General features: G+C 31.7%; 4 protein-coding genes across 4 annotated transcripts; 2 read left to right on the forward strand and 2 right to left on the reverse strand.

The window, feature by feature from the left end:
- Window positions 1-3,729: 3,729 nt before the first annotated feature.
- On the forward strand, window positions 3,730-5,801 carry LOC113871948 (cytochrome P450 76A1-like). Its single transcript, XM_027509042.1, has 2 exons — window positions 3,730-4,635; window positions 5,169-5,801. The coding sequence occupies exons 1-2, from the start codon at window positions 3,730-3,732 to the stop codon at window positions 5,799-5,801; spliced, it is 1,539 nt and encodes a 512-aa protein (XP_027364843.1).
- A 988-nt stretch (window positions 5,802-6,789) lies between these two features.
- On the reverse strand, window positions 6,790-9,368 carry LOC113872920 (non-structural maintenance of chromosomes element 4 homolog A-like). The gene is made up of 7 exons (XM_027510808.1): window positions 9,059-9,368; window positions 8,901-8,981; window positions 8,589-8,814; window positions 8,411-8,504; window positions 7,913-8,129; window positions 7,732-7,823; window positions 6,790-7,402 (listed from the first exon to the last, which is right to left on the reverse strand). Exons 1-7 carry the CDS (start codon window positions 9,222-9,224, stop codon window positions 7,145-7,147), a joined length of 1,134 nt encoding a protein of 377 aa, XP_027366609.1. The 5' UTR covers window positions 9,225-9,368; the 3' UTR covers window positions 6,790-7,144.
- Window positions 9,369-10,034: 666 nt separating this feature from the next.
- On the reverse strand, window positions 10,035-10,961 carry LOC113871949 (AP2/ERF and B3 domain-containing transcription factor At1g50680-like). The gene has a single exon (XM_027509043.1). It carries the CDS (start codon window positions 10,959-10,961, stop codon window positions 10,035-10,037), a length of 927 nt encoding a protein of 308 aa, XP_027364844.1.
- Window positions 10,962-14,137: 3,176 nt separating this feature from the next.
- On the forward strand, window positions 14,138-17,485 carry LOC113871950 (protein NRT1/ PTR FAMILY 7.1). Its single transcript, XM_027509044.1, has 5 exons — window positions 14,138-14,185; window positions 14,928-15,033; window positions 15,138-15,355; window positions 15,774-16,330; window positions 16,636-17,485. Exons 1-5 carry the CDS (start codon window positions 14,138-14,140, stop codon window positions 17,483-17,485), a joined length of 1,779 nt encoding a protein of 592 aa, XP_027364845.1.
- The last annotated feature ends 600 nt before the right edge of the window (window positions 17,486-18,085 follow it).

Here is an 18,085-nt window from a genome sequence, read left to right on the forward strand (position 1 = left end):
TATTTGATGTACTCACACGATAATTTTTTTAAAAAAATTATTGATTATTTTTATAAAATATCTTTAAATTTCTTGATAGGTGGGAATACTGACACGTTTGTCCTTTTTGAATTTTTACATTCTATTATCGTATTGAGGCATTGAGCTTTGAGCACGTGTCATTTATTCCACTATATTAACGTTAAAATGCTGTCGATTGGTATAAATATTTAATAAATTGTTATTAACTGATTGATTATCAGATTTGACTGTAAAATTTCATTAAAATATTTTATTTAAAAATAAAAAAATAACTAAACAGTTTTTTAAATTAAATTATTATTTATTAATTCTTTAACTAAAACAAAACTAACATAATCCTTATTACAATTTAATTTCTGCAATTAAAAAATAGACTTTTTTATTGATTGTCACATTGATTATATAGAAATGCAAAAATTATTTTTAATAAAGAATACCTCACTCATATACTTAAAATTAACATTAGAAATTGAAACAAAAATGATTCCTCAATGATGGATCCTTGAGGAATCATGTTTTAATTAATTATGACACCAAATAATTTTTAAAATTTTTCATTAGTTCTAAAATTTCCCCTTTATTTTAGGAACAATGAGATGATTATAAATTACTATAAACAAGTTTTATTGCCTAAATAAAACCTTAGAACAAGTAAAACTAAAGCATGTTTTGATATACTTATAAATTGACTTGTGTTGATGAGTATAAAACGGGGATACTTAATTATTAAAAGTTGAGGGTGTCTATCGTTACTTTTAAGTATTCATAGTCATCTTTATTGTTATTTTTACTTTTATTTTTTTACAATCATATCAATATTAAAAATATTATAAACAACAATAAACACATTTTAAAAAAACAGTAAAGTTTCTCTAAAAGTATATTTTATGGTATTATTAGTCTACGATGAATGGGACAACATTGTAAAGTCCTCAGTCATTTGCATAATTACAATTAACATCAATTATTAAACATTAATACGAACAATGATGAATGCGGTCCCCAGAAAATGGGTAATTTGATTCGTTGTATTTAAATTATCATATTTCATATATAATTGAGTTTGGGTAATTAAGAACAAATTATTGGATTATTTTATATTGTTGATCAAATCCTTATCTAAACCCGTGACACATACTACTCATTTCGTAAGAAAAACAACACCCAGAAACAAACATCTTATAACTCCTATGAACTTTTTTATTTTAAATTTGTTTTAAAATATTTTAAAATGGAAAATCACACACAAACACGTAGTGATAAGAAACAACTTTGTTTTTAATGAATAAACAAACAAGTGATCATGTGAAAGTAAAGTTCATAATATAAAATTATGTAATCTTATGAAGAATAGTCTCTCTCATGTCCCAGTTAACAGTTATCAAGAATCACTTGTTTAAGTTTATTTAATATAAAAATCGTTCTCAATTTTTCGATTTTTAAACTATCTATACTCATGTTGTTTACTTCACATAATCAAATACACTAGATGATGATAAAGGATAATTGGATAATATAACTTAAAACGTGAATATATATATATATATATATATATATATATATCAATAAAAAAATAAATTTCAGAAAAGTTTAACCATCCTCTTTGCTAGCGAATAAGGAAGAAGAAAAAAAAACTTTAACTTTATAAGAAAAAAATGTAATTCACCTGTATATGTTAAAAATAGAAAATTTAATAAATAAAGTAAAAAAAAGAATCTCACAAGGAAATAGAAAATAAATTAATAAGAAGTTGAACCTTAATTCGGTAAGAATAAATACAATATTTATTTAAAGTATTTAAATATATTCTTAATTGTTATGAATATAATTTTTTTTTTTTAAACTGTCATCACACATATATCTAATTACATCTTGTTAGCAATTATTTTAAAACGTAGGCAGCATGGCATGATGAAATGCTTACTACGTCATCAATAAATATTGATAGATATTAGTTTTTTTTAATAAATTTTATAATTATCAAAAAGATGAACAATTTAGTAGTTTAATTGTTTGAGAGATGCTTAAATTATGTTTTTTTTCTCTTATTTCACTTTTTTCTTCTAAAAAATTAACACATACTATAATCTAATCTTTTTTTAAAAAAAAAAAAAAAACCTTTGAAGGTTAATCTTTTTATGACTTTCGACACTATCAGCAACTAAAATTGAATTTTTTCTGTGAATGAAAATGAAATGAAGATTGATTGAAGTTTCAAAGCCAATATATGAATGTTTAAAATATAATTTCATCTACTATGATTCAAAATTTATAATTTGATATATAAGAGTAAGGTATTAAATAATTTAAAATTTTGTATAATAATTTATATAATTAAAATTTTTAATCTAAGTATTAGTTTTAAGATATTAAATTGTGTGTGTGTGTATATATATATATCTTTGATTAAAAAGTATTTAATTTTAAAAAACTGAATAACTAAAATTATATTTTACCTTTATATAAAATCTATATAAATCTTACTTTATTGAATATGTAATGTTATACAAATTTGATCCTAAAATCTTGGAAACTTCAAACAAAGGCTTAATATGAGCCGTTCACACAGAAACCTATCACTCTATAGGAAAAAGAAAATTGCAAATACAGGCATAAGTTTTTATAGTATATTGTGCAGGTTAAAATAAAATTTTAGTACCTATATTTAATAACTTTTTTCCTTTTAGTCTTTTTTATAACAAAATATATATTTTAGTATTTAAATGCAAAATGTTTGTGACACAGTCTGTATCATTTATTGTTAATTGTATTAATTTATTTCTCATACTTAAAAATATATTTTATTTTAGTCTTACACGAAATAATTTTGTACTTTATTTTTATTTCTATATGAAAAAAGTGTATAGTTTAGTTCTAAGTACATAATAATATACATATTTTATTTAGTTTATGTAAGAAAAATATTGTAACACTGTTATAATGTCAATAAATGATGATAATTAATTTATAATTTATTATTATTAAAAATTTATTATCATCCTAAAAACTGAAGTTAACAAAGCTCAATAAGGAGTCGTTTTAAAAGAAAAAACTCATTTGTTTGAACCTAAAAGCAAAATAATGGGTGGATTCCAAATCCAGCGAAGATAGATTCCCACCAAACAAAATGACAGTATGTTAAATATTTACGATTCATCGTTTTATTTACTGTCCCTAAGTTTACTATTTTATAATTTTGGATGTATTTTTAATTTCTATATTTTAATACACGTATAATTTTAATTTTTACTTATTTATATTTATTTTTTAATTATTTAAATGAAGTCTTTATTTTAAAGTTTTATTTAATAATTAACAAAATTTATAATAGATATGTAAGATATTATTAATTTATATAAATTAGTTAAAAAATATAGAAAATATTGAAAATGTATAAATATAATATATTACATTTTTATTGTACATATTTTTTATTATCATATGAAATTGACCAAATGCATTTAGTTGAATTTATAAGAAGATTAAAATTTAAAATATAAACAATAAAAGTGTAACTAAAGAGTTTTGTTAGTCTTAACAAAATATTGAGTTTAAACATTTATAAATAAAAATAGATTTTGTCGTCTTAGATTATTTATTTCCCACTGATTAACATGGGTTTGTTTGTTAGTACGACGAAGCAATTAAATAGGAAGTAGCTGAAGCATTATTACAGCACGAAAAAAAGAGGAAAAGAAAAGGAATAGTATGATGGAAATGGGGGTTGTGGGTTTGGTGTTAGTCATGGGCATATTGGTGTGGATACGGAGGAGAATGGTGATGGAACATAGGAAGGGTGATGGTGGTGAGCTTCCACCAGGACCAAGATGCTGGCCAGTGGTTGGCAACATATTCCAACTGGGTTGGTCACCACACGAGTCCTTTGCAAAATTGGCTCGTAAACATGGTCCAATAATGACCCTTTGGTTAGGATCCATGTGCACAGTGGTTATATCCTCAAGTGAAGTGGCTCGTCAAATGTTCAAAAACAACGATGTTGTTCTTGCTGGAAGGAAGATTTACGAGGCCATGAAAGGGGAACATGGCACTGAGGGTTCTCTCATAACATCTCAATACAGCACACACTGGCGCATGCTAAGGCGTTTGTGTACCACTGAGTTCTTTGTGACAAGTCGTTTAGATGCCATGCAAAGTGTACGTGCAAAGTGCATACAACGCATGATACATTTGATAGAAGATGCTAGCGAGTCTGGCTCGTGTGGAGTTGATGTTGGGAGGTTCTTTTTCTTGATGGCTTTTAACCTTATTGGGAACCTCATTTTCTCGAAGGATTTGTTGGACCCTGAAATGGAAAGAGGGGCTAGATTTTATTACCATGCAATTAAGGTTATGGAGTATGCTGGGAAGCCCAATGTGGCTGATTTCTTGCCAATTTTGAAGTGGCTTGATCCTCAGGGTATAAGGAGAAATACCCAATTCCATGTTAACCAAGCCTTTGAGATTGCAGGATGTTTCATCAAAGAAAGGATGGAAAATGGTTTTGGTGAATCAAAAGAGACCAAAGACTTTTTGGATGTCCTCTTGGGGTTTCGTGGAGATGGTGTCAGTGGTCCTTACACTTTTTCTTCAAGAACTATTAACGTCGTTGTCTTTGTAAGTCCCTTGGCTCTTCCTTCGTTTTGTTATGGAGATTTGATCATTTTTTATGGGTTTAATTATTAACTTATTCTTACACTTGGGACATTATTTTTCATTTTATTTCCTACATAAAAAAATCAGAAATTTTCGTTTTTATATAAAAGAATATTTGCCGATTAATTCATATCATTTATTAAAGTTAAACGGTATTAAATTTTCTTATATTTATTGTTATTAACTAAAATTATGAGTGTTTGATTTAAGAAAATAATTTTTGTTTTGTTTTTAAAATCACACGATCCTTAATTCTGCCTGGTTTTTTGTCTCATACTATTTTTTTAATATATCAGATCACGGTCACGAGATTACTCTTTGTAGAATATTCAAACATTTGGTAGTACACCAATGAATAGAATAATTTAAAAATATAATTAAAATACATTAATAATATAAATAATATTTACATCAACAATGTACTCATAAATATTTTTTTTTTCTTTAAAGAATAGTTTCCATGAATTTGGTATTGACAAAATATTTGGTTGTAGGAAATGTTCACTGCAGGGACAGATACAACAACAAGCACAATCGAGTGGGCGATGGCAGAGCTTCTGCACAACCCAAGAACACTAAAGAAGGTGCAGATGGAGCTAAGGAGCAAAATAGGCCCAGATAGGAATATGGAAGAAAAGGACATAGAGAATCTTCCCTACCTCAAAGCAGTCATCAAGGAAACGCTGAGACTTCACCCACCTCTTCCTTTTCTGGTTCCTCACATGGCCATGGACTCTTGCAAGATGTTTCGTTACACTATACCCAAAGAGTCACAAGTTTTAGTGAATGTTTGGGCAATTGGGAGGGACTCTAAAGTGTGGGATGCTCCCTTATTATTCTGGCCTGAAAGGTTTCTGGAGCCAAACACGGTGGATTACAAGGGACACCATTTTGAGTTTATACCCTTTGGTTCTGGTCGAAGAATGTGCCCAGCCATGCCACTTGCCTCTCGTGTGCTTCCACTGGTACTAGGCTCTCTCTTGCACGCATTTGATTGGGTTTTGCCCGATGGCCTTAAACCAGAGCACATGGACATGACAGAAGGAATGGGAATAACACTAAGAAAAGCCGTTCCCTTGAAAGCCATACCAGTCCCTTACAGAGGAACTCTTGTTGTCAATGAATAAAAAATCATGGCATCAGGGCGTTTGCCAGAAAATAAAAAAAAATGCATCAATGATTTATTGCCTTCAAGAGACTAGTTTGCATGCGGAATTGCTTCCCTGGGTTTGTAAAGTTTGGTTTGCAGGGTTAGTTTTAATTACCAGTTATGTTCAAATTTCAGATTGCCATAAAGAACATGGTTTGAATCGTCTTCTAATGCCAATGAGGTGTAATAAGTGTAAGGTTAATATGATGATGCACCATTAGTAGGGCAAAAACCAATTCCTCACGTAAGATTCAAGTTTAAATCGTCATGAATCTATATTTACTTCTACACTATTAATTACAGATCTTTTAACACGTTTCTAAACACATCAAGTAAACTCCTTAAACATCAGCTCAAAAGACATGAAAGATATGAGATATCGTAATTCGCATACCAAAAGAAGCTCAAAGAATGGAGTTTGATGTGAAGATATCATGAACGATATACTGTTTCTTTTGATGTGTTCGGGGTCTTGTATGAGCTTTTCAGGTTATTCTTTTGATCTTAATCTTGCCAAATTCAGTTAGAATTAGCAAAACAAATACGCGAACTTTACCAACTCATACAAATAGGGGATAAAGACGATTTAATCATAATTAACAACGAACGCGAGCACTTTCCTCCCAGTTCAAGTGACTTTCATTAAATTTATCGTTTTCACAATTTATACCTACACAAACCAATACAGTCATCAAGGTACCAATACTAGTAAAATCATTTACAGAAAAATGTAAGGACTTACGATTAAATTCTGCCATCACCCCCGCTCAACATGTACGAATCATTTCCTTATTAAAATGTCAATGCATTTCCAAATCAATTATACATAGCAAAATAAAAAAAAAGCCATATGCACAACCCAATCACCAACAGCTGAACCTATTCTGTTACACATCTCCCTGATGGATTTTAACTCATTAAGTCACTAAAGTTAAAAAGTAAAGATTCATATTCGATTGATTTCAACTGAAGTATCTCATTATAATAATTAACTTTAAACAAACGGTGGTTAAATCCTTAGTTTCTTACTCTGTAATTTACTCTTTTTAAAGGAACTAACTCCTTGACTAATACAACATACTTAAAAAGTAATGCAGAAATCTTCAGACAAGTTGGATCCATAGAGGCACATGGAAATAAAACAAAAAGGGAGATATATCACGCATTATGAGAACTTACATAACAGAACTGGCCTTGCATGCTACTATGGATCTACAAATATTTACATCCTATATACATTACCAAAACTCAGTTTGATATGCTGAACAAAACATAGCGATGCAAACTGTCAAGTTGATCTGGTACCTAATACGCGATTTCTTAATGAAGCTTACGCTTACACCTTCGGATAGCAGCTGCCCTGGAAGCATTTTCCTCATCACATTCTGGAGATTCTTCAACAACACCTTCCTCCTGAACAACCAGTCCCCGGTTTCGTGATAGCTTCCTGATAGGTGTTACAGCCAGTGCTGTCTGGGAATTGTCACGTCCCAACTCTTCCCGAGAGTCCACAGTGGTGCAATGTTGAATCCTATGTGGCATTAGCTCCATGCCATCAGGTACCATATCCTTCATCAACTGTAAACCATGTTGAAAGAGTTACAGATACTCATAGTTAATGTCCGCAAGTTTAACTGCAATAGCAGCAAAAACCAAAGCTTCGTAATATATTTTAAAAAACTTTTTCTTCTCTGACAGCTATTAGTTGAACAAAGTACCAAAAATAAACCTTCCAACTGTCAGCATAAAAGAAAACTCAAGACATTATTATGATTTGTCCCTTTTTAAACAACAGCAAAGCTGTAACCACAAAATGACTGCAACCTCTTTGACAAAATCAATTACTGGATTGAATTCACAACACATTACATGAACACCCACTTTGCAAGCACTGGACCTGTTCATACCTTCCAATCTTGGTAATCATATCTGAATATAAAATGACTGTAACTAGCTTCTTTTGTTGATCGTGAGTTGGCAGATGGAGCATTTCTAGGAGCTGAAAAAGAAGATACTGTAAGCACACACGATACAAAAAAAGTAATAGGAAACAAATATTTAGTTGATTGTGGCAGAAGCACAACTTACAAACATAGTGCGAATGATTTTCATCCAGACTGATCTCAACACGGCCATCTTTCACCAAGAATGATAGTGCAAACAAGTTTTCCACAGTCAGAGCAAAAGACGTTCTGTTCAAAATTAGGTTTTCAAGCCGGACTCGTCTCGTTCTCCTTAAAATGTCAAACATAGTTGACATGTTTTTGTCAGTATCAGTTTTTTCCTCTCCCACAGCCTCATCAAGCTGTTTCAAATAAACAAGTAGTAAATACCAAAGCACTTGCAACTTGCAAGCATATGATATATAGATACATTGATTCCTAATTTGTTTCCACAGTAACCAAAGTATGTCACCAAGCCAGACATTACACGTGCAAATTGGGCAAGATGCTAGAATCTACTTCATTTTGTTTTCATGGACACTATCAACTTAAACAAGTACTAACACGAATCTTCATTGTCAAGCATTCTTCTGCTGTGGCTGAGGAATGTGTAGGAACATAGGAGTAAAAAAAGGGAAATGACCTGTTGAGGCTTGGTGGTTACAGTTGGGCGAGGAGGTCGCTTTCTGGGGACTCCGGTTTTGCGCTGCTTGAACTCATTGTCCATGGGACCAAGCCTTAAAGAAAGCACAATTATAACTTATAAGAAAAATGAAATTGATTATAGTGTGAAAAGAGGGTAGGATGGGAGAGAAACTCACATAGTAGAAGAGCCATGAACAGAGAGAAAAATGGGGGAAACAACAAGGCCAAGTTTTTGCCAATTGATTGAATTTTGTTGGGCTTGGCCATAATTTTGGAGTAAAGAGCCAACAAATTGAGAAGGGGTAACACCCTCGTTGGCCATTGACTTAACAGACCCCACCAGAGTGCGCGTGAGATCCAACAGTGCCTCTGCATCTGCAACCTGTTCTCTCGGCTTCTCAACTGAAATGATTCCATACAAAAAAATCAACACGAATGAAAAGTTACACGTGCAGACACACACGTGCTAAAGAAGAATGAGTGAAAACCTTGGTGGTGTAACTTGTCGAACTCATGCAAGATGGAGTCGAACTTGTCGGAATCGGTGCGCATGAAATCATCCCTCTTCTCTGTCACATTTAATGATTAAGTTAGGTTTGAGAAATTTTGAATTGAAAATAGGGAGCGATTGCTGATGTTTGGATACCGTTGATGAGAGTCTTGAGTTTGAGGAATTGGGAGCGAATGATCCTACGAGTGACGGGGCTCTGTGGCTGCTCAGCATTTTCACTGAGACGTTCCCTCTTCGCAGCTCGGAGTTCGCCATCGTTATTGCCATTGGCATTGCGATTGCCTTTGCGAGAACCTCTCATGGTTTCAATTCAAAAACCAAACAAAACCCTAATTATGGAAGGAATAAGAAAAGAGAAAACTAACGGGGTTTTTGAATTCGGATGAAATATTAGGGATTTGAATTTTGTAGCTAAATTCAATGGGGGTTGGGGGGTTACTTTTTCCCGCTTCGGTCAAAAATTCACTCCTTTCCCATTTTTCACCACTTACTCTTTCTTTCTTTCAACGGTAGATTTCTTTTTCTAATTCTGGTAAAAGAGATTGAAAAATCTTATCATAAATTTTAATATTTTTTGAAAGATGAACCAATGTCCATAAAACAATAATTTATTAGCTTATAAATATTTAAGAACAACTTAGTATTGGCAAAAATAAATAAATATAAGAATAGAAATTAAAAAATGGGAGTATAGTAAAAATGGTAATTAGATGAAAAAATTATTTACTTTTTGTAATGAATTTCATGCAACAAGGAAACATTGCGACACCAATTTATATTCAGCGGTTTTATGTTTTACAGTTTTAGAAGCAAGCTACAATTCTTTGGATGACTAGAGCAAATGATGAATATGTATGCCTATACTATACCTTGTACAATATAATGTAAAAGTGGTACAGCTAAGAAAGCACTAATTAACACTTCTCTCTCTCAACTTTCCTCTAATATTTCTCCAAATTTCTAGTTTATCTGATTCCCAAAGGTGGATTACAAGTTTCATTTCAGGGATTAACATAGTCCTCCTAAAAGGCAAAGGGTGATGGAGAAAAATAGTTTTAAAAGCAAGCACATAAGGGTCCCAAACATGACTTGAATAAACTATTTCATTTCTTCACTTGATACACACACCAAAAAGCCTCAAACCTTTTGGTGCATTCAAATCCTTTGTATCCTTGGCCTCTTCATCTCCAGAACACTGCCTGATTTCATCAGCATTATAGATCACATCGATCAATGTGAACACTTGACCCTCTCCCTCTCTTCTCCCATTAATAGGCTCACACACATAAAATGCAATGATGTCTTTCGCCTTTAACTTCTTATCCTTCACAAACCTATTCCACCCTCTTGTGAACACATAACTCTGGCTGCTCTTCCAATAGCAATATCGAAATTTCCACAACCGCATGAGCTTGTCATAAAAGACAACCTCATTGTCATTGTCAACACACCCACCACCATGACCATCCATTTCATCATTGGCTTCTGCACTGCCACAAACGTAAGGAAAATAGGTAACTGCATGTTTTTTTGGGATGACAAGCCTATTGAGTTTGCCCACATCACTTGGTGTTAATTCCTTTTGAAAAAGTTGGGTGCAAGAGAACCGTTCCTCCTCATCCTTCAAACACAAATGTTTGACATTAATTCCAACGCCTCCGGTTTGATGAGTCCTAAGAAATGCAGCAAATTTAGATGGGTAGGTGCCATCTCTAATCATGGTCAACACAGTTTCTGCGCTATAATGGCTTTGAAACTGAGGCTCTTTAACTGCTTGATCATTCCATGGAAAGTTTCTGTGGCTCTCTCCGCTTCTAAGCTTAATGCTGGCGCTGTCATAAGCCATTGCAGCTTCATTTTCTGATTTGAAAGTCCCTAACCAGATTCTTTGGTGGTTTGCATATATTTGTGCACCCCAATGCCCATTTTGTTGAGGCACAACGCCTTTGAACTTTTGACACGACCCTTCATGTCTTGCACGTTTCACTGCATCAAATGTAACAATATTGTGATCACCACAATCCGAATTTGAAATCATGCTTCAATCATCACCCTCTTCGTCTTCAGAATTTGAGGGAATAATAATAATAATAATAATCTTTTAGTTTGTTTCTACCTTTGAAATCACAGCTACATTCTTTCTCACTTTCTTGATTGATCTATGAATGGAACCTGGCAATTGTTATGTCGTGCTGTACCAAAGTGGTAACCATAATGGTGGCTATATTTGGCAGTAGTAACAGCTCAGATAAGAAACGAAATACTTGAAACAAAATTGAAGTTAATCTGAAGTGTCTTTGCCTTTATTTAGGAAAACTAATAATCTATTATTTTCCACACTTCATTGAGATTCGTTTTTCATAGTACAAAGGTTTTTCTTCAATCCGTAACAGAAAATATTACTTCTCCTCTTAGCTTTAACTTCTCATTAGCCAAATCAAATCATTGAAAAGCCCCAAACTGGAATTAGGTTACTCGTTTTTTTTATAAGAAATAAAATAAATTATTTTCTTGATTCTTATTATAAAAAATAAATGATAAATTTAAGATACATTAATTATTAAATTTCTTTTATATTCTTCTTTTATTAGTATCATTAAATATATAAATTACTAATTACACCGTTTAATATCATAAGTATTTTTAGAATAAAATTTATATTTATGAAAAAATTTAACAGAATTAATTATTTTCTTTGATCCTGATAATTTATTTTTTTGTTTCTTCTAAAAAAGATCAAAGAAAGTATTTCACGTTTTACTCCACGACTACGTCATTTTAAATATATTAATAATATTTTTTTTATTTATAAATTGCTTATATTTTATTAATTTATTTTTCTTTTTTTAATATCTAAAAATATATTGATGAAAGATTTAACAATAACACAACGAAACTTATAACATGCAAATTAAATATTTAATATTCTCCTGTCCAATTTAAAATATCCGTACATTGTTGGATTTGAAAAAAGAGAGGAAAAGAAACATGAAAGGGAGAGGTTTTGAAAGTGATGCATGTTATAATGATAAGCCATTTTCTATTTTCCTTTAAATGGTAAATGAAAAACTCAAAATTTTAATTTATTAACATCAATACACGCATAATCAGTCTTTCTTCATAGTTTGAAAAGTTATTTAAAATTAAAATTAATCAAAATATAATTTATATTACTTTAAATTTTAAAATTAAAATCATGTATGCGGGTAAAATAACTTGTTATATATGTCGCATTCTCTTTAATTGGTCTTTACTTTCAATTATTGCTTCTCACATTTACCACGAAAATGACAAGAAGATGGGACCATTAATTCATACGTCAATGAAAAACTGATTTCTATTTTAATATTTTTTCCTATCTTAATTTTTCTTAGTCTTATTATTGATTTACTCTTCTTCTTTTTTTCCGACTCACATCATAAACCTAAGCAAATGATTATTTATAAAACACTAGTCATGTTTTTTTTTGCTACGAATATTCATACTAAATTTCCTCCAAGTGAGTGTTAATTACAATTATACTCTTTAGTTAGAATAACAAAAACATAGGTTATCATAGGTTGTAGTTCTGCAAGAATGCGACTTTCAAGTGTGGAAGGTAGTAAAAGAATGGAATAGTCCAAATTGTGTGTTTTTTTTTAAAAGAAATTTGATGATAATCTCATTACATAAAAACAATGCTGCTTGATTTGAAAAAAAAAATTTGAAAGAAATAGGCTTTCTTTTTTCATTCTACTTCCAATAAAATACTCTCTTCTGCTTTAAATTTGTATTTTGTGTACGTATTGTACAAGTCTTTTCATTATTGGTTGAATTTAATATATTAATTTTTTAACATTCATTTTTATTTTTAAAAAACGTTGGTAACTCTGTCTTAATGGCTCTGTACCATTGTCATTTTCTTGTATTTTTCTGCAACGTGAAACTGAAAAAAGTGATGTCAAGTTTAAAGTATGCATTGTGGGAAACGGGTTCACCATATTGTTACAAACGTGACTATACAGGTTATAAAAAATAATGAATAAGCTTATATGAGGTTTTTATTAACATGATTGAAAATTGATGCATTCTTGATAGGTCCAATTCAATATTAATTAATTGCATCATTCAAGCAATTAGCTTGTGGATAGATATTGAAAGTAACATAAGCTTTTCGTCTATTGTCAACAACATTTAACAGAACCCCCATATATGCAAGTAAACAACAGATTTGCTTGCAATGCTAGATAGATATTCACACAAAGAAAAGACACATCTTTGTCAATGGATATAACTTGATGGTTGAGATCATGAACGAAAATTTGAATGCATAATTGATAAGATTCAGAAATAATATTTACCACATAAATAATTTAAAGGTTTTGTTAATATCAGATAAAAAATAAGTAGTTAATAATAGTAAAATTTTATTAAAAATAAAAGTATTTATTATATTTTTATAATTTTAATACAATAACTATGTATTTTTTTTATAAATTTTTTTTTATCTGTGTATGCTTAAATTTAACTTTAAAAATTGAAATTAACAAAATTCATAATTCAAAAGTGAAATTGAAGTACGGCTATCAAATATTTAAAGAAAATTAGAACTTGAAAAGGACTAGATGAAGTCAGATTCATTGTTATAATGGAAAAAGAAACCCAAGTCCCCACTTCCACTGTTAGTATTTTATGGCAGAAGTGACCAATTTGTGGCACAGACTCGTGTATTATAGAGTTTTCTGTCCTTCCCTTTTCAGAATTCACCACTATTCTCATCCAAATTGTCACTTTCTTTCCTCTTATCAACTCCAATCATTTAAGATTTCTTTCTCTCTCACACTCCGTATTTTTGGCTAAGCAATATCAATAATAAACCTTACTTTGAAAGTGATATCCCTCCACGTTCCCCTATATATTTGCATGCTTAAATTCAAATATTATCAACCCTCTTCATCCTTTCAGGATTTGTTCATCTTTAATTTATTCTCTAAGTTTTGTACGTGCTTTTCTTTCTGTGTTAACTTTATTAGTAGTCCTCAATTGGTTGTTGATCCATGCATTAACTCCATCATATCTTGCCGCCTACATTGTCCTACTTTATGATCCAAAATTCAAACTTCGTACATGCTAGCTAGCTATTGCTTGCCTGAACCTCTTATGTGTTAATTAACTTCTTAGCTAGCTTATTAGTTTATATTAAGATGGTTTTGCATGCTGCAGATAACACCAAGAATGGCCACTTCATTCTCTGTCAGCTCCCCCAATATTGTGGCAACCAAGGTACTCTGTCAAATCATTATTAAGGGTCAATTTAACGGTCTTCTTTTAAAAGCTCCCATGCAGGGTGATGTTGCACTGATGATTTAGTAAGAGATTTAATGTATGTCTGATTTTGATTAATCTTTTTAAAGTAAAATGTTAATTATAAGCTATTATGAAAACAAACATTAAGTAAATATTTTATAGTGAAATATGATGCATTTTGATGAATCTCAGCTGGTGATTCGGTGGGATGCATTGTAAATTATTTATAAAAAAAAATTATAATAATTTATCTTTTATTTTATTCACACAAATAAACGTTTTTGGGATTTGATATGTGACATAATTCTACATAAGAATTGAGTTCTTAAATAAAATTATATAGACAAAACACCGAATTATTTCTATTATGTTTACAAATCCAATTCAACACTCATCTCTCATCTTTTAATATTTAACACGTCTAAAATTACAAGATGTTTAATGTGTCAAATCATTCATCAGTGATTCGAAAACCTTATAATTACACCTGTCCACATAGACCTGCTACTATATTTATCCTCCATTTTTTTCTTCAAAATTTGTAATTGACATGGAGAAAAGATAACAGATTATATTTATAAATACGATGCACTGATGCTAAGTAAATCCACTGTAATATCGTAGATAAATTCATTTCTGGAAAAAATATTTAGCAAATCAATTTTGTTTTGTAGTTTTATACATAAAAATATATGATATTTTCTTTGGATATAAATAGGTAATACAAGGAGGTAGCAGCTACAGAGAAGAGCCAGTTGTGGAGAAAAGTAGCAAAGTGGATGAGAGGAAAGTAGGAGGAACCAAAATAGCAAGCCTCTTGCTGGGTATTAAATAAATGAACGATTAATTCAATTTTCAATTTTCAAAATTAAGAAAAAATGTGTTGAGCTATTCATTTGTTTGCTTATCCCATAATTTAAAAATGTAGTGAATCAAGCACTAGCTACACTAGCTTTCTTTGGAGTTGGAGTCAACTTGGTACTGTTCCAAACCAGAGTTCTTGGCCAAGACAATGCCAATGCTGCCAATAATGTCAGCAAGTGGACAGGAACTGTTTATATGTTCTCATTGATTGGGGCATTTCTCAGTGATTCATATTTGGGTCGATACTTGACCTGCACGATCTTTCAGCTTATTTTTGTTCTGGTATTTTACCATTTGTCTTTTATTTTAAAGTAAAATATACAATTTGATCTTTAAAAGTGACATCTTATTTATCTTTGATCTTTTAAAGTTTTGTTTTGTACAATTTAGTATCTAGAAGTGTCAATGTACTCAGGTTTTGATCTTTCCTCAGAAAAATGTAAGCAAAATTAACTTATTCGATAACTAAACTGTACACCCTGATGCTTTTGGAAACCAATTAGTTTCCAAAAAGGATTCAAATGTAAGCAAGTTAACATGTTCTAGAACCAAATTATACATAGTGAATTTTTCAAGGATTAAAAATAAAAAAAGTGTCACTTTCAGGACCAATCTATGTATTTATTCTTTATTTTTAACTTTTGGTTGACAATGTTATCAACTTTTCTGCTTTATGACATGTTGACTATGTGTATTATAGGGCTTAGCACTGTCCTCATTGTCATCTTGGCGTTTCTTGATCAACCCTGCTGGTTGTGGTGATGGCCACACTCCTTGCAAACCCACATCAATTGGAGTACACATTTTCTACTTGTCCATATATCTAGTAGCATTTGGTTACGGGGGGCACCAACCCACCTTGGCAACCTTTGGTGCAGACCAGTATGATGAGAAAAATCCAAAAGAGAAGAACTCAAAAGTAGCTTTTTTCTGTTTTTTTTACTTTGCCCTCAATGTTGGATCTTTGTTCTCCAACACTGTTTTAGTCTATTATGAGGATACAGGGAAGTGGACAATGGGTTTCTTGGTATCTTTGGCTTCTGCTGTCATAGCCTTTTTGTCATTCTTATCAGGAACTCCAAGATATAGGTATGTAAAGCCATGTGGGAACCCAGTGATGAGGGTTGCACAGGTGCTCACGGCTGTTTTTAGGAAATGGGGTGTGGCTCCAGCCAAGGCAGAAGAACTTTTTGAAGTCGATGGTCCAGAATCTGCTATAAAAGGAAGTAGAAAAATTCTGCATACTGATGATTTTGAGTAAGCATTGATATTTTACCAACAAATTATGATTACAAATGATTATTTTCTTTTATATTGAAACAAGGACCAAAGAAAGTAACATAACTCTCGATTTTTCTGCAAAAGAACTATTTGCCAAATTGCAGAAGATTGAAGAACCATATTTCATTCGGGGCTATTTGATTTTTCCATAGGAGATGGAAGAACATTAACTGAACTATGTTTTTTTATACTTGCTTGTATTGAATTTGTATAGCTACTTGATAAATATAATTATAGAAAAATTGAAAATTATGTCTGTCATTGTACTTAACTTTGGGCAGATTCATGGACAAGGCAGCAACAGTTACAGAGAATGATGAGCCAAGTCCAAAGAATCCATGGCGGCTTTGCACTGTGACACAAGTTGAAGAAGCCAAATGTGTGTTAAGAATGTTACCCGTTTGGCTATGCACCATAATTTACTCGGTTGTGTTCACACAAATGGCTTCTCTTTTTGTTGAGCAAGGGGATGTCATGAACTCCAACATAGGAAGTTTTCGTTTGCCAGCAGCTAGCATGTCTGCATTTGACATATGCAGTGTCCTTGTATGCACTGGGATATATCGCCAGATCCTTGTTCCATTAGCTGGAAGATTAAGTGGTAATCCAAAGGGACTAACTGAGCTTCAAAGAATGGGAATTGGCCTAATTATTGGTATGTTGGCAATGGTTGCATCTGGTGCCACTGAGATTGTAAGGCTTAGGCGTATTATTCCTGGCCAGAAGACAAGTACCTTGAGCATATTTTGGCAAATCCCACAGTATGTTTTGGTTGGTGCTTCGGAAGTTTTCATGTATGTGGGTCAACTGGAGTTCTTTAATGGGCAAGCCCCAGATGGCATAAAGAGTTTTGGGAGCTCACTTTGCATGGCTTCAATTTCTCTTGGGAACTATGTAAGTAGCATGTTGGTGAACATGGTTATGGTGATCACAGCAAGAGGCCAGAATGGAGGTTGGATTCCTGAGAACTTGAACACTGGACACATGGATAGATTTTTCTTCCTCCTTGCAGGGCTAGCTGCTTTTGACTTTGTGCTATATTTATTCTGTGCCAAGTGGTACAAGACAATCAATGTTGAGGGCAGTGACATGGAAGGCCAAGAGAAGGAGGGTGTGAATAGTATGATTTGAGAGTTTCAATTTGTCTAATGCAAGTATGTTGTTGAGTATTTATTTTCTCTCTCCAGGCATTGATGTATTCAGGCTATATTCACTCTCTAGCTATATACTGTATTAGGCCTTTTTTCTGTGATCAATTTGTTAACATGGATTGGATTTGTAAGCCAGTGATTTGTTAATAGCTGGTTAAATGATACCGTAGTTTAATCAATTTACCTGTGAATTAATCATGTACACTTTCGATTAATAAATATATGATTTCTGAATGGCATATGTTACATGATGTATGATATATCCTATTATTATTATTATTTATTTTGTGTCAAATCACAATTAATTATGCACTCAAAATAATTTTATTTTTATATTTTAATTATATTTTGAGGTATTATATTATCCTACTATCATAATTAACTACTTAATACTAGTAACCATCAATTTTATGTGTGCTGTAATTTAGTCTTCGTATGAAAGTAGTCTTATGTGCGTTTTGTAAAATAGTCTACATAGAGTCATGGGACTCTTTGCAATGGTTGGGTGCTTTTGACCTAATGGAAGTGGGAAAGGAAGCAAAACTTAGGAGGAGCTTTAATAGGAAATGCATGGAGGAGA

The sequence above is a fragment of the Abrus precatorius genome, unplaced genomic scaffold (genome assembly GCF_003935025.1).
Source record: "Abrus precatorius isolate BTA unplaced genomic scaffold, Abrus_2018 Scaffold7, whole genome shotgun sequence".
Classification (NCBI taxonomy): Eukaryota; Viridiplantae; Streptophyta; class Magnoliopsida; order Fabales; family Fabaceae; genus Abrus; species Abrus precatorius.

What these genes read in the sequence shown, in the direction of transcription:
- LOC113871949 (XM_027509043.1), bottom strand. Translation starts at nt 10,961, where the DNA reads ATGATTTCAAATTCGGATTGTGGTGATCACAATATTGTTACATTTGAT.
- LOC113871948 (XM_027509042.1), top strand. Translation starts at nt 3,730, where the DNA reads ATGATGGAAATGGGGGTTGTGGGTTTGGTGTTAGTCATGGGCATATTG. An exon ending in CTATTAACGTCGTTGTCTTT is followed by an intron (nt 4,636 to 5,168) that starts GTAAGTCCCTTG and finishes ATTTGGTTGTAG; the next exon opens with GAAATGTTCACTGCAGGGAC.
- LOC113871950 (XM_027509044.1), top strand. Translation starts at nt 14,138, where the DNA reads ATGGCCACTTCATTCTCTGTCAGCTCCCCCAATATTGTGGCAACCAAG. An exon ending in AATAGCAAGCCTCTTGCTGG is followed by an intron (nt 15,034 to 15,137) that starts GTATTAAATAAA and finishes TTAAAAATGTAG; the next exon opens with TGAATCAAGCACTAGCTACA. An exon ending in CTGCATACTGATGATTTTGA is followed by an intron (nt 16,331 to 16,635) that starts GTAAGCATTGAT and finishes AACTTTGGGCAG; the next exon opens with ATTCATGGACAAGGCAGCAA.
- LOC113872920 (XM_027510808.1), bottom strand. Translation starts at nt 9,224, where the DNA reads ATGAGAGGTTCTCGCAAAGGCAATCGCAATGCCAATGGCAATAACGAT. An exon ending in ACTCAAGACTCTCATCAACG is followed by an intron (nt 8,982 to 9,058) that starts GTATCCAAACAT and finishes TAAATGTGACAG; the next exon opens with AGAAGAGGGATGATTTCATG. An exon ending in AAATCATTCGCACTATGTTT is followed by an intron (nt 7,824 to 7,912) that starts GTAAGTTGTGCT and finishes CTTCTTTTTCAG; the next exon opens with CTCCTAGAAATGCTCCATCT.